Genomic DNA, 16,031 nt, shown 5'->3' on the forward strand with positions numbered 1-16,031 from the left:
GACTAGCAGTGCCATCTATGAGCGTGAAATCAAAGCTCCAAAAGCTGATCCACTCACTTATAGTTGCGAGTAGTCAAAGCAGCAAAGTTCGACAAAAATGCTTCATACTCGGTTCAAAGCAATTCAAGCACACAAACGTATTTTGACAAATGGATTGTACTACAATAGGTTCAATGTGATTGTTTTGGGTGCAGTCAGACAATTATTTACAAAAATGCAGGGACGCTTTTGGTAGACATGAGAGTCTGCAAAACCAAGCATCGGTATTGAAAACAACACCGTCTTATCATCATTCGTAGTTATCAACGAAGCGAGGATATCCGAAGCACAAGCAAGCCACATATATTCTGAAACAGCGAGTTCGCCAAGACAGCAGGACAAAACGGTAGGTGTCAAGCGGCCAGCCACGGATTGCCAGGATTGCCACGAAATTCAGCTATCAACTCAGCCATTCCTCGATGGCTCGTGACGTCCAGAGCGCACGGCCACATCGCAACAACCGTGTCTTCATCGGAGACATGCTTTCTGTCACCACAGTTATCGCCATTGATATGCCACAGTTATCGCCATTGAAAGTTATCGCCATTGATATGCCCGGCGACAGATCGCCCATCCACCATAATGCTGCCGGTGGGTTTGATGCACGTGCAGGCCATGCAGAATCATTCAAGAATTCTCATGTTTTTGATGTCGTGCTCAAAACAAAACTACCAGTCGTCGTCACTAGCCCAGCGATCGTGAATGACAACCATGGCGTCATGAAGGCTCACACCCGAGCAGCGCGTACCTTCTCCCAGCATAACTGCATTCTGCCGCAACCGCTGCGAACACAAATGCGATCATGTCAAACGTCATCATGGTCTACCACAAAAGTACGTGAGCAGTTATTGTGCACCGACTCAACTCAACATTCATTGCCATAAGAATGCAAAGAAAGGTAGCAACAACGCAGTCCTCAAGTCATGAACACAGCCAGCGCAGTGCGCACAGATTGAAAACAAAACTACTGCTTGCTGCCACCGCTTAACAGAAAGCCGCGGTCACTATCGTTGTGTTCATCAATAGCAAATATGATCCGAAGTTGCGCAGCTAACAGAGCTGTAGATTAAAAGCAATGAAACTATAAAACGACAAGAAGCCTTGCGACTTTCCTGTTGTTCATCTTGTGGGAAATGAGGCCAGCCCGCTGCCTTTGCGCGGGCTTTGCCGCCTTTTCTGCCGTTCTCATGTCCCGACATGTCTCTCCTCCTCGCTGTCTGCTGCGCTGAGAGTGGAGTGATGTTTAACATTCTCACCCGGTAGCAGATGTTGACTGTGGCGCCGCGCGTGTAGTCTCTCGAGAGGTTTTCGCGCGCTGCTACAGTGGCTAAAAGGAGAAGTGTGATTACCGTCAAGCGGCGTCAATGGGAAGGGTTGACGCCGCTTAGCTATGCATCCGCTAGGTGGCACTCGCTGTCGCATACACGTTAAGCTCGCGTGCATTTGTCCGGTCAGGAGCGATCAGTTGAGCTTTGACGTGTTCATAAAGTGCTTAATACGTGTGAAACTCTTTGTCGACATGGTTAGCTGCCTTCGCAGCGCTTTGTAAGCATCCTAGAGGAGTTTGCACTAGTATGTGGGGCAATTCGCTGGCCAGGCTTGTAAAGTGTGCCGGCGACCAAGCCACTGCTTTGTTCCCGGCTGCGTGACTGGTTACAAATCCTGCAAGCAAAAACTTTCATTGTTCAGCGTACCTAAAGAAGATGAGCTGTTTCTGAAGTGGCAACGAAACATACCCAGAGCTGACAAGCCGCTGGAGAGAAATGCAGCAGTATGTCAGTTGCATTTTGATCAGCAGTTTGTGTCGCGGCATTTCGAGCATGTAATACAAGGCGAATCGGTGCGCATTGGTCGGACCAGGCCGGTTCTCCTGCCAAACGCTGTGCCGACTATATTTCATAATTTGCCCAAGTACATCTCGAAGCCACATCCGAAGAAAGGAAGTGCACGGGAGAAGCCAGCATCACATCTCTCGTCGCCCAAAAGAAGACGTCGCATGGACGGAACGTCTTGCCCAAATTCTGAAGTTGTTGAGGCTGAAGAAGTCTGTGCTACTGTTGATGCTCCAGCTGCACATGTTCTAGAAGTCCTGAATGCGCCACTTCTGACCAACCAGTGGGCGAAGCACGTATTCAGCGAGAATACCCTTCACGTGGCCTACAGCGTATGGTTACCTAGAAAAGACATGAGCCTGCTTCATGCGCTGAAAATGGTGGTGTTTAGATGCATCGAAAGTGTGATAAAACATGAAGTGTTTGTGCGGGCTGTCGAGGTCGCGCTTGATGTGCCAAGAGATCCAGCATCTGTTTTGCAAGAGGTCGACAGCCTGCGTGCTTGCACTGGAGCAGGACTGAGTGCGGAGTTTCTGCTAGCGTGCTCCAACGCAAATTCGAAGCAATCAAATGATACTCTGTACCACATTAAGTGTAAAGGTGTATCAAGACAGAGTGAGAAATGGTGCGTGTCGTGCAGTATCTGAGGAGACTCCTAAATAACCAAAGGTGCCGAGCGAAGCAAACCAAGAATACTAGAATAAGTATCTCATCAAAGCTGAGAGCGAAGACTCGGGCAATGCGACGCCTTAGAACCAAGGTGACGCTGCTAGAGCAAGTGATCTCCCAAATGAAGGAAGAAAATGAGGCGATTGAAGAATTTACCCTCCTTAAGAAAATTGGCCAGCTTACACCTAAGTAGAAGGCTACCTTTATTCGGTGTTTTGAGGCTGCGACACGAAAATCTCCAAAGGGGATGCAGTATAACCCTGAATGGCTTTTTTAATGCATCATTATACGTATAAAGCGCCCACGGCTCTATGAGCATATACATAGAGAAAAAATCTTGGCGCTACCAAGTCGCAGCTGCCTCAAAAAGTACATGAAGCAGTACGGGAGCACGTTTGGTTTTATTCGCAATGTGCTTTCAGAAATTGCCAAAAAAAACAGAAAAAAATGACTGAATTTGAATGCCACGGTGAACTCATCATCGATGAGATGAAGTAGGCAGAGAATATTGCTGTGAAAGGTGGCTCGGGTAAAATTGACGGCTTCGTCGGCCTGGGTACTTTGACTCCTGAGCTTGAAAAAATAGTTGCATGCGCCTACGGTTTGGTGATCCTTTTCCTGCCACTTTCAGAGTCATGGCACCAGATTTTTGGTGTATTTGCATCCTGGGGAAATGTGAAGGCACCACTTCTTTAATAATGAAATTGCAAAGAAATAGTAAGGAACTCAAGAACTTGTTCTTGGGCGAGTTGGTGCCTTAGTTTGCTAAACGCCCCACCGCGGTGGTCTAGTGGCTAAGGTACTCGGCTGCTGACCCGCAGGGCGTGGGTTCGAATCCCGGCTGCGGCGGCTGCATTTCCGATGGAGGCGGAAATGTTGTAGGCCCGTGTGCTCAGATTTGAGTGCACGTTAAAGAACCCCAGGTGGTCAAGATTTCCGGAGCCCTCCACTACGGCGTCTCTCATAATCATATCATGGTTTTGGGACGTTAAACCCCACAAATCAATCATCAGTTTGCTAAACATGTGCGTTCTTGTCTTTTTTTTCGTGTTTTTAGCTTTCCACCAAGATAACAAGTTTGGCAAGTAGTAAGAAGGTAATTTTTGCAGTATCGCTATTCATCTTAGTCGCAGTGCATGTCATAAAGAAAAGGAGATGAGAGTGTGGAGGTTTGTGTTACACTGGGTGCACAAAAAAAGAGGGGAAAAACTAAATTGTTTAGGCAATCAGCGAATTCTTTTACCAAACGACTCAACTATAAATGCGTTAGTTACTAGTTGAAAGTGCCAGCGCAAGTAAAAACTAATGATGCTAATGCAAAATTCATAAAAACCCACGGCTGCCATGGCTACGCCAGCATCGCACCTACATGAAAGCGGGTGCGAGCGCCACCTAGGCCGTGAATCATCGCGGCGTACGCAGGCGACGGCTCCCCGATCACACTTTTCCTTCTAGTCACTGTAGGGCTGTGTCGGGAGCGGGCAGATACTCTCCGAGACTGCAGACGGTGAGCCACGCAATCTTTTCCGTACGTCGACTCCCGTTGCTCAGGCCTCATCGGACTTCGCTGATGGCGCCTCGCGCCCGAGGCGAAGGCTCAGCTTTTGTTGCCCTACTGCGTATGCTCGGCCGAAGGGTGGTACGGTGTCCTAGTGCGTGGCCTAGCTACGCCGACACGTCTCCCTCCGAAGCCAACGCGAGCGCCTTTGCCCTCACTCGAGCAACCGGGCCTTGGTCCCGGTGTCTCCGTGGATCACCTTTACCGCGGATACGTGCTCATGGGACCCTCTGTAGTACTTTTATGCCCGTGGCGTGGATAAGCCTACTTGCTTTCCCGTCACACCTATGCAACGGGCTGAACTGCGTTTGGTGTTGCGACTTTGAGCAGTATCGTGTTCTCGCCACGGCGATGGTTAATGCGTGCCCTGCGGCTTGCTAAGACCGGACCCATGCTAGTGGCCGTACCCCTTCGGGATACATGTCACTACAATCTATGGCCATGGTAGTGCGAAGCTTCAGCACTTTCAGTTGCAGTTTTCACTTGGCCTCTAGAGAAGCTTTGGCACGCTCGTTCATGGCGCTGCACACTCGGCATGCTCCAAGGGTTCTCTGAATATCGCATTTCCTTCTGTATAATCCGCTTTTGCATGTAACCGCCAGCCTGACCGTGAAAGAAAAAAAAAAAACTACCCGCATATTGACGCAAGGTCACCTTCCTTGCATTGCTGTGAAGTCAACTTATGCATTGAAATTCTTGTACAACCTACATCCTGACTTAAGCTCCAAATTTCCTGTATATTTTGATATTTGGTACTATATTTTGATATTTTGATCGGCCGTTAAAGGCCGACTCCAGCGATTTTTCAACCATGTCAAGGTAATGGTGTTTCCATGTTCCTGAGACACTCTTGTCACGAGCCCAATAGCTGAAATGCTCAGGAAATTTGAAAATAATTTTTAATAAGCAAAAAGGTGCAATTGCGAAACCCAGCCGGGCACCCTGTCTGTGTATTATGTACTATTTGGTAAAAACCAGAGGCCATATACTGGTTCTGCCGGCGCGGGGTATGAAAGCTGTAAAAGCCAGACCAGCGAAGCGCCGGCCAAACACTACAGAGGTAGGAAGAAAGCTTTCCCATGCTATACCCGTGCCAAACACCGCCGCCGCCGCCTTATGGCCAGTACAATAAACACTGTAGCAGCCAAAGTAGCGATGCCATCGGCTGTATCACTTCTGTTGACATGCCAAACATATCGTCACACAGACAGTGTTGCCAATAATTCTGGCAAGCGAGGTGCGCTTTTTGAGGCAATCTTTAAAATTCATTTGTAAACAATCAGTGAATCTCTCAAGCCTGTAATTTGGCATAAATGATGGAAATGTGCAAAAGTACGCACCCAGCTAATTTCAACAAGATCTAATGACGTCGAAACATCGCCAGAGTTGGTCGATAAGTGAGAAAACATGTTCACTCAGTGTGTGGCCAGGCACGTCTCAATCAGCGAGAGTTCAATGCATGCGCTTGCTAGGACCAAATGGCGAGTCACATAATTATCAGATCTTACCAAATTTTGTTGTATATAGATGAAATTTCACTATAACGAATTTTTTCACGTATCCCATCAATTTCGTTGCAGCAGGATTTGACTGTACACACTTTAACGAGCTTTTATGATCATACATATCTTGTACGGTGCATGTTTACATTGTTTGCTTTTTCATTACAATTCAAACAAGAAACTGTGGGGCGCGGCTGCGAAGCGCATATTTCGAAGCGCACAGCAGACTATTAGCCGCATTGACCGGTCTCTCGAGCTCCTGTTTACGTCACCTTCGGTCGGCTGTAATGGTGTCGTTTTTTCTAGCTTCGGTATTAAAAACTGCGTTATTGGCAAGTTTTTTCTTAGGTAATCACCTGCATTTGAAAGGTGAAATTTGGCAGGCAGCATTGCCTCCAGCTAGACTGCCTATAAATCAGATTTTTGAGGTGCGCACAATTTCGTTGCAGTTGGCCTAAGATGCTTTCTGCACTAATAAAATATTTTCGGGGAGAACTTGAGCTTTGATGAAATCATAATTGACTTTCAGCAAATGTGCACCTTTTACATGTGTGTACACATTACAAAACACAATGAGTGCTCAATGCAAACAGCAAGAACATGTAAAGAAGTTGTGCTTACAGGTACAGGAGTAATGATGATGTGACAACTGAAACAGAGGACAGTGCCATAGCAGCTGCTCCCATCCATGGCAACAAGGCAACACCAAAAGGCATGAAGATACCTTGTGAGAAAAAAAATACACATATATAGAAAGAAGGTACAATAAGTCAAAATTGGCACAATTTTATAGTACATACACCTTTCAATTACTTATATTTAAAGGAGCCCTGAACCATTTTCCAAGTATAATCATTAAATGACTTCAGTGATCGAAGCTTATTGCCACATGAATCGATTGCCACAGCCATTTCTTGAATCTGTCAAGAAAAAGCGGATGTACAAGTATTTGTCCCATGCTTCAAGTGCTTCCTCTCTTCTCTCCTCTTGACAAGCGTGTTAATGTACACGGGAGGGATGGCAAGAAAAAGTTACGTCAGGACATGTGATGACCTTGAGCCATTGTTTAAGAATAATCAGGTGAGCGGCCAGATAATGTTCAATCTCGCGGCCGCACTCTGCTGTTAGCCGTCAGATTGCGCCGCGGCCAACATACCCAACTAAGCGGCGCTGGCGCATTGAAATTCCTCTGCCTGTCCAACGTTACCGTTCCTAGTGGCATGACTAACACTCAAAGCATGAAAGATATTGGTCATTTCAGATTAAAAATAAAGCTTCATCAGGTTTAAGAATTCATTAACACGAAAATGCCTTGTGCAGTTATGAAGCGTGGAAGCTTGGGCAAGTTTGTAGGACATAACTGAATGCAGGAACAGCGCAACCTACAAGTAGTCACTTTGTAACTACGGAAGCGAAAAAAACAAGGACAGAAAAGAGCACTGACTTTCAACAAAGATTTAATATCGGAGTGGTGTACATATATAGGCGAAAAATGAGAAAAATGGGCATGCGTAGAAGGGTGCAGGAACAACTACTGCGATACAATGTCAGCAAAACTCTTGTCTCTAGTTGAAAGGGCTGAGAAAACAAATGCATATATAACTTAAAAAAGATCGAGATACGCCATCTCCTTTTGCAACAACGCAACCGATGGGCAACTTACACATTTACCGTCAAACTTGTTTATTTGATAAGCTTCAATTATCTCACACGTGGCCTGCGAGTTGTGCTTGCTTAATACCTCGCAACGCTCAAAAACTGGCACGCAGTTGCAGTCTCTGCAGTGGATTCCGAGGTGTCCTTGAACTACGTTGTGTACATTGTTATTGTGCTCTCTTAAACGGTCATTAAGGCACCTTCCGGTTTGCCCTATGTATACCATTCCGCACGAAAGCGGAATGAGATATACGACACCAATAGCACAAGGTACAAAGCGCGTTCTGTGTTTCACAGTGCACCTTCCTTTAATAGCAGCTGGATTATTCACCAGCTTACAAAGCTTTGCAAGCTTTTCTGGGGCGGAAAAAATAACAGTGACACCAGCGCGTTTACCGATTTTTTTCGGCCGATGCGACACGTTATGCATATACGAAACTGCAACATATTTCATGGGAACAGACGCGCTTTGAGGCTGAGATCACCCTCCTTGAATTTTAATTTGCTTCAAAAGTTTTTCCACAACAGCAGAAATCAGGGCGCTCGAGTAACCGGGGCTTAAGAGGCGCTCTACCTGTGCTTTGAAACTGCATTGCACCGAGTGCGGGCATGACCTCTTGAGAGCGTTTACCAGGCAACCTTTAATGATACCCTTTTTCACCAATTTTGAATGAGCTGAGTGGAAAGGTAAAAGGGGTTTACCACTTCTCGGTGAAAACAGCCAGCACAAATGAGTACTTCTAAGACAGAGTGTTAGGTCTAAGAACCTAATCAAATTTCCAGACGGTAACTCATGCGTAAGTTCAAGAGGAAACAAGTGCTTCTTAAACAAATCTAGAAGACTAAGGACAACAACTTCAAAAACAGTATCCAAGCAATCAATAAATACAATGAAATCATCAACAAACCTACAGACCTTCACAACGAGAGACAAGTCGAGATCTTTTTGAATGTGGCGATCCTTATGCGCGAGAAAGATGTCACTCAGGACTGGTGCCAAACAGGAACCTATGCAAACGCCGCTTTTTTGAATAAAATGTTGCTCATTCCAAGATGCAACTGTTGACTTTAAATAAAATGAAAGATATTCCAGAAAACCTTGAACTGGCATTCCTGACGCATTCTGGAAGTTTATCGACCCAAACGAATCAATGCATTCTTTTAAGCACTGGAGCAGTTCGTTATGTGGAAGTGAATAATATAGATCTTTCATGTCTATTGAGAAAGCCTTCAGTCCTTTGTTATTTGACCTTAAAAACTTAATAACCGCGTCAGAGTCTTTTACCAGGAAAGGATCGTCAATAGTTAAAAGGTTGAGCTGTTCTTTTAAAAACAAAGCGACCTGTTTTTGCCAGGTCCCGTTCTCAGAAACTATAACCCGTAGTGGGCAGTCAATCTTATGCGTCTTAGCAGTAAAAAAGATGTCAAGACTTAGCTTGTTTGATTTGTCAATACATTTAGCAACTTTTTCTAGGCCGAGAGAGCTGCAAAGCCTTTTCGCTTTCAACTTAGCTTTTGCTATAGAAGAGTGGCTGGGTTTAGCAAGAGTGGCGAGGTATTAAGCAAGCACAACTCGCAGGCCACGCGTGAGATAATTGAAGCTTATCAAATAAACAAGTTTGACGGTAAATGTGTAAGTTGCCCATCGGTTGCGTTGTTGCAAAAGGAGATTGCGTATCTTGATCTTTTTTAAGTTACATATGCATTTGTTTTCTCAGCCCTTTCAACTAGAGACAAGAGTTTTGCTGAGATTGTATCGCAGTAGTTGTTCCTGCACCCTTCTACACATGCCCATTTTTCTCATTTTTCGCCTATATATGTACACTACTCCGATATTAAATCTTTGTTGAAAGTCAGCACTCTTTTCTGTCCTTGTTTTTTTCGCTTCCGTAGTTACGAAGTGACTACTTGTAGGTTGCGCTGTTCCTGCATTCAGCCTTGTGCAGGCTGTGAAGGTCGTCAACACAGATCGATCGGGGAGAACTCAAAGCTAATTCCGCTCGCCTGCACTTGTATTTTTGTCTGTTCACAGCATTCTTTCATGCAAAGAAAAACAATTGAAAAACAGAGTTAGCCAGCATGCTATTCCTCCATCAAGATATTTCGCTGTGGAGAAAAATGCAAGGAACTTCCACGTCCTTAGATGCAGGTGCATGTTAAACAGCCCCGGATGGTCAAAATTAGTCGGGAGCTCTCGACTATGGCATCACTCGTAATAAAATCATGGTTTTGACACGTAAACACCCAGTAATAATTACTATGCCTCTATCAAAAGAAGATAGTTACTACACCAGAAACGTATTTTATGCGTATCGCTGCTTCTTTGAATCATAGTTGCGCTTGTTCCATGTGGACGCGATATAAATAATTGAAACGCGCAAGTATTCATTATCAAGCACACAAGAGCAATGGAGTTCCGCAATATATATAAATATTTGAACCATGCAAGTATTTCATAAGCGGCAACCTAAAGCAATGCGGTTGTTCATGGCTGGATGTTACTATGGTAATTCACACATTTATGCCAACGATCACTTTCAGACGGCACTTTGAAGAAAGGCACACCCTCCTCACAAGTCTGATAGCCAGAACGGCAGTACATACAAAACACGCTCCACCCATTTCGGGAACCTCTCAGCAATATTATGTCACCTTTATCGATAAAATAACATTAAACACACGAAAACCAAAAGAAACCTGGCTTCAAAATAACGTGGTCACTCATGATAACAAGAAGATCGGCAGCGTGTACGTTTCTGCCAAAAGTGCTGCTGAGACGGCTGACCCCGCTTATCGCAGTGCCATCTAATAAGGAATCGATGAAGCTGCTAGATAACTGGTAATGGCCCGAACATTACCTAGACGCACTGGAATTGCGCTTTTCAATGCGTTGCGGGGAAAGTGTCAGCACCTGTATATTCTTACACCGTGCCTTGAGGACACATGACAAAACGTGATCACTCTTTCTCTCTATGATTCCCATGTGTGAGTGTGACTACTGTGTAGACTTACACACATTACAGAAAATAAGCACCTGATTACAAATACAGTAGACTTTCGTTAAACAGGACCTGAAAGGGCCAAAAAACATGTTACACTCAACAGGAGTTTTGTTTACTGAGAGATGAATAGTTGTGCAGAATACAAGCGGCGTTCTTTTTAAAAAAAAAAATCCAAATACAGAAACCTAAACTGGGCTAAATTTCACAGGAGCATATAGCATGCCCAAGTATCCTTAACTTCTCAATCAGTCTGAATCGAAATGGGACTATTTCTGATTCTAACGAGAACTGAAAAAGGCAGTTTCTAATAAAAATGAACTAAATACTGCATCTGTTTCAATCAAAGTGAGCGAGATTCATTAAACCACCGCTACATCAACGATTGCGACCAAGAATACCAGAATGGTTTCATCAAATGTGTTTCATCAGTGTCCTAGTTACATTGCTATTGTGTTTACGCTTCATAATTAGTTTTTCTAGCACAAGTTGGCACTTACTGAAGGACATGATATTGCAGTGCAAAACTCAAATATAAAGAGTAAGAGCCTGACTTGCCAACTTTTGTTTGTCTCTAAGTGTTTATTTTGGAGTTTATCACTGCAATATCACGCCCTTCTTTCACTCGAAGACCGTATATTTGAAATGAAAGACATATAAAATTAAGCTATTTGGAATTGATCTATTCCTTAAATAAGAAGAAATGATCCAAAGCGGCACGGCATAAAACGATCTCAGAAGAAGAAAAGGACAAAAAAGAGCTGTATCACTTCTAAAGGCCTTCAATAGATGCCAAGAACACGAAAACACTGCTGTCAGTCAAGAATAGTTTGCGTTTTGTCAAGAGGGACCCTCGCTCTTCAAGTCTAGTGATTGCCATAGCACCCAAGAGACAAAGCACTGCACTGACAGAAGCACTAAGATGATGTTAACATTATCGCAAAATATTGCTATGCCGTACAATCGAATAATTTTATATTTATTTCATGGGCTAATTCATGCAACAAATGAAATGTTCCAATATATATGGGCCAAATGCAAACTTTACTACAGAATATAGACAATATGGGCTACCTAGATTTTAGCCGCAATATAGATTTAAGGTGTTTCAGCACAATGCTCGTTGTCGTCTATGGCTGAACAAGTGGACATTGCCTTGCAGCTTCTGGAAGACAAATATGAACATATATTCAGCGACTCCAAAGCAGCCATCTGCGCCTTCAACGTTGGAGCCATGTGTAAAGAAGCCTATCACACACTTGAGGGCAAAAACATCACCACACACGCTCTCACGTGATTCCCGGCTCATATGGTATCCATCAGGGAAGGCCCCACAAACCTGAACGAGCTAGCCCACTCCAAGGCGCAAAGTCTCACTTTCCGCGACCATGCAGAACTCCTCCACTGGCCCAAAGTTGCGGTGAACAGAGGTCAATCGACTACTTATAACGAAATTACACAGCACTTTGATCTCAGCAGGAGAGACCTTCCCCTTCCTAACATGAAGTTAAATTGAACACAGGCTTTGACTCTCAGGCTACTGCAGACGGATTTGTATTTAAGCCTGACTTTACTGCATAACTTTATCTCAACATTTACCCTAATGACTCTTGCAGGCACTGCAATGATTCAGCTAGCCAAGAGCACATGCTCTGGCTAGCCCCTCGTTGCGAGGCAACGAGGGGCTACGAAGACAAGTGGCTATCCGCTGTCATGATCCCCGATGTCAGTTGTCAACTGTGGGCTGTTGAGAGGGCCCACGATGCGGTGGTTGGGCTTGGCCTGACCGTCCCAACGTGGGAGCAGCCCGCTGTGCGTTGAGTCGTGCACCTCAGGATTTCAAATAAGGTTTTGCATCCATCGATTTATTTAGGGGAGAACGTATGGGCAAAAAATTGTTTGAGCGGGCTCAGCCATATCTTCAGTATCAAAAAAGTGCATATTTCTCAGTTTCAGTTAAAGTGCATCTGGCCCTTTTAGAAAAAGAAATAATGCCCCAAGTACTGAATCAATCATATCAGAGACTGCTGTTCCATTTAAGCAGCAATTCTGTTCAACAGATTTTCATTTACTGAGAGTCTACTGTACTTCCTTTAAAGTGTAGCTGTTTACAACAGGTACTTGAAGCCCCAGAAAAGTAATTGAGCAATTACATCAATGTAATAAGTCTTTTTGCCTTAGTTTCTCTTAAATTCATTGCAGTAACACAATAACACAAGTTTACTCAAACTACAAAGAATACTGTGGCTTGCATGGTAGAGAGAAGGCTGGAGGCTTGCGTGAAGGCTGGAAGGCTTAATATTGAATCTGTGTTATTGTGAACTTTCAACAGTTGTTTTTTAAAGTTGTAGTTTCTGATTCTTCCATGTTTCCTTGTTAAAAGATCAGCTGCTACAATGAACTCTCTCTCATGCGCTGTGTGTACAGTATTATAATGTAGAAACACCATATGCACCAGCTCGAAGTTGTGCAGTGCTTCGAAGCTGGTATCCATGTCCTCTACGAAGCATCGTGCTTCACTCTTGCTGGCATTTGGGTAAAGCATCGGTGGTAAAGCCAAGGAAAAGGTGCAAAAAATTTAGTGCAGCTTCTACTGGAGGTGCAATGCTGAAGACTCAGTGGAGCTGATGGGCACCTACGCACCCCTGGCTTTTGTTGCTTTGCTATCTTTTGCAAACTTTCTCCTTCTTCGTTCTTCTATTCTATTCATTCCTTTCGGTTTTTCTATAACCATTTTTCTTTGTTTATTTTTTTCTCTCTTTCTGCCTCTTTCACCTTTATTTTTCTTTATTTTTTGCTTCCTCTCTCTTTTTTCTGTATTTTTTTTCTCTATATAGATCACTCTAGTTCTTTCTCTCTTTTTTTCTTTCTCTGCATTTCTTTAACTCTCTTTCTACCATGGTGACCTGGTGGTTATGGTGCTCGACTACTGACCCACAGATTGCAAGATCGAATCTCAGCTGTGGCGGCCACATTTTCGGTGAAGGCGAAAATGCTTGATGCCCGTATACTTAAGATTTCGATGCATGTCAAAGAACCCCAGGTGGTCAAAATTTCTGGAGCCCTCCACTACGGCGTCTCTAATATGGTAGTTTTGGGATTATAAAACCCCGAAATTTTTTAGTTTATCTCTTTCTCATTCTTTCCACACTATGGTTTACCCCCCTCCCCTTTCCGTCTTCCTCACTGTTCTATCTCTACTTCTCATGGTCACTCCCTTTTCCCACTTCCTTGCTACACAATACTATTCTATGATCTCTCAGCATTCCCATATAGCTGAAGGAAAAAGCAGGAGGATGTACAAGAGTGGGTTTACCCAAATGAAACCATTGTTACACATACCAAACTTTTGATAAGTAGTCAGCTCACAGCTGATAGTTCATCATTCCATTTGTAGTTGTACTGCCATTCCTTTGCATTTTAGTGTTTATGTGAACTGTATTCATGCAAGGCAAAAAAGAAAAAAGATAACCTGGATAGCTGAGTGGTTAGAACACTCGCCTTAGAATCGAAGATTTTCAGTGTCAAATCTTGCCTCATGAAGAAGTTTTTTTGCCAAAAGTTTATCTCTTTCTCTTCTTTCATACCTCTTTTTTTTCTTTAGCTCCCTTTTTTGCTACTCATCTCTTAGCCATTAGGGTTATTACAGGCCATGCTGGAGAAATCAGCGAATGTGTTCTGCGAGCGTATCAGAAGAGAACGAAGATGTAGAGGGGGCATGTGGTGGCTCATGAAGATTATCCTTTCTGTTTATGACAGACAAATTATGGCGAGCCTAAACACGTACGTTGTTAAAAAAAAGGCTTTATAGAGAACATAATTTACGGGACGAGAACTGCTGTAAAAGACTGGTTTTAACGTGATTTTTCTGGGAAAAAACCTAATTGATTATTGGTAATCAATTACAAAAAACAATTGAATTACTCAGGACATTATAGTTAAAAAGAGGTCATCAATCACGTTACCAAAAAAATGTAATTGATTGCAAGTAATCGATTACTTGTAATGCGTTACTTAAACTCTGCTACTGTGTAATGTTAAAACACTGTACAGCATGATGTGGTAGCACCCTGAGGCAAGAAGTGCACCTGATCTAAAAGCTGCTCTTGACTTAAGCCAGCTAATGGACCAATAGCACGCTATCCGTTGTTCAGCATCAAACAGCAGGTGCCCAGCAAAGGCAGTGAGGTCGGGCCTCTGTCTTAAGAGAGCGGGCTTGACAAAATGGTAACTTTGCACTTGCTTGGAAACTCTCCCAGCCGTGCAAAACTGCAAGATCTGGCTGAGCTGTTCATAAAAGTGTCTGCTTTCTGCAGGATGTGCTTTCTTAACGAGCCCAAGGAGTGGTTCAAGACCTCTTTGACAATTTAAAAAGTGGTTGGCCTGCTGTGAAAACATTGCTAAAAATAACGATACAGCAGTTAAACCTGGATATAACAAAATTGATCAATGCCCGGAAAAATTCATTATAAAAATGATTTCGTTATATGCAGGTTCAGTACGAAAATTTGGAAAATAAAAGCGCAAATTAAACAAAAGGAGAACTGTGGGCAGAGCTAATCCAAAACACTTAATTTACAGTAAAAAACTGCGTTATTATAGCGATAGCAATTATATGGACACTCTCGGCGGGTATTTGCCGTCGCCGCCACATACCGTCGTAACAATCTAGATTGGTAACATGCCCCCGCACATTGTAACTTTCACGAGTGGGTACAAGCGCGTGAGCCGTGCTGAAGCAGAGGTCAAATGAGTTGGCCCATGCCTATTGCCTGAAAAGTGCATAAGATAACATCTGCCGCATATTAGAGCTGCCGTCGAATGCTCAAACAGAAAGTAAACCACCCGTCTTGAACAAGCATGAAATAACGCGGGGAGGAGGGGGAATCACTTGAATTTTAAGGGCGGTCGAGATCGCTGGCGTGCTTGCTATCTCCACGAGTATCAGTGCAGTTTCAATGAGAAGAGACTGTGTGAAAAGAGCAAGTCTCCCTAGAGCGGCCCTATTCACTCACACCAGCATTGTGTAGGAGTTCCGCGATATCGGATACAAAAGAGTTTGCTGCCAGCCTTACGTCTTGAAACATTAGAATTTTTTGCTATCGCTTTCATTGTATTGCATTCAACACGCCGCCGTGTTGCCAGAACTAATCGGCTAATCGCGTAAGCTACCAGCCTGCGAATTCAAGGCGCGACGCAAGACAGAAGCTCGTGACAAGTCGACCTCTGAAGATTCGTCATCACCGTGGCCTCGGAGAGTTTCCATCAGCGCCTAATTTGACATCCCCTCGGTGGTGAAGACACGATTGTCCGAAATTAAAAGAAAGTCAAAAGGTGAAGCAATGAATGCGATAAAACAATTCTTGGAAGGTAACGCTGAGAACGGCAAGCAGATAGAAACGTGCAGCGCGCTGCTCACGCACAAATTACGCAAGAAAACAACATACACAGGACGAGATAGAACATACAACATTTGCCGCTCGACACTTAATGCGCTGTTTAAAGAAAAATGAAGCACGAAACACAATCACAGGTATAAATATGAGTGCAAACTAAAAAGTACCGTAGTTGTTACTTCGCTGTAGTTGAAAAGCGCACTCTTTTCGCAAACGGCGCCTGTCCAGCGAGCGAAGTGATCTTTGTGCGCCCAGCAACTAAATGCAATCATTCCGGTCAAACTCGAAGGCACGCGATTTTCTCCACCGATGGATAAGTGCACATCCACAAGCATCTACCCTCCCCCCCCCCCGCAGTTCCCTGGGCAAAGTATGTGTAG

The 16,031-nt window shown here is 44.0% G+C and overlaps 1 protein-coding gene across 7 annotated transcripts in view; it reads right to left on the reverse strand.

Annotated features, from left to right (window-relative positions):
• LOC119187845 (copper-transporting ATPase 2) overlaps positions 1–16,031 on the reverse strand; it is a 166,858-nt gene that overhangs the window by 43,917 nt on the left and 106,910 nt on the right. For 6 of the 7 annotated variants that reach the window (XM_075878798.1, XM_075878797.1, XM_075878802.1 and 3 more), the window contains one exon: positions 6,222–6,324. In XM_075878798.1, coding sequence (XP_075734913.1) covers positions 6,222–6,324 — 103 coding nt within the window. Of the gene's footprint in view, positions 1–1,876; positions 3,206–6,221; positions 6,325–16,031 lie in introns of those variants that run through there. The other variant, XM_075878799.1, reaches the window with a different exon arrangement.

Source organism: Rhipicephalus microplus, chromosome X (genome assembly GCF_043290135.1).
Source record: "Rhipicephalus microplus isolate Deutch F79 chromosome X, USDA_Rmic, whole genome shotgun sequence".
NCBI lineage: Eukaryota > Metazoa > Arthropoda > Arachnida > Ixodida > Ixodidae > Rhipicephalus > Rhipicephalus microplus.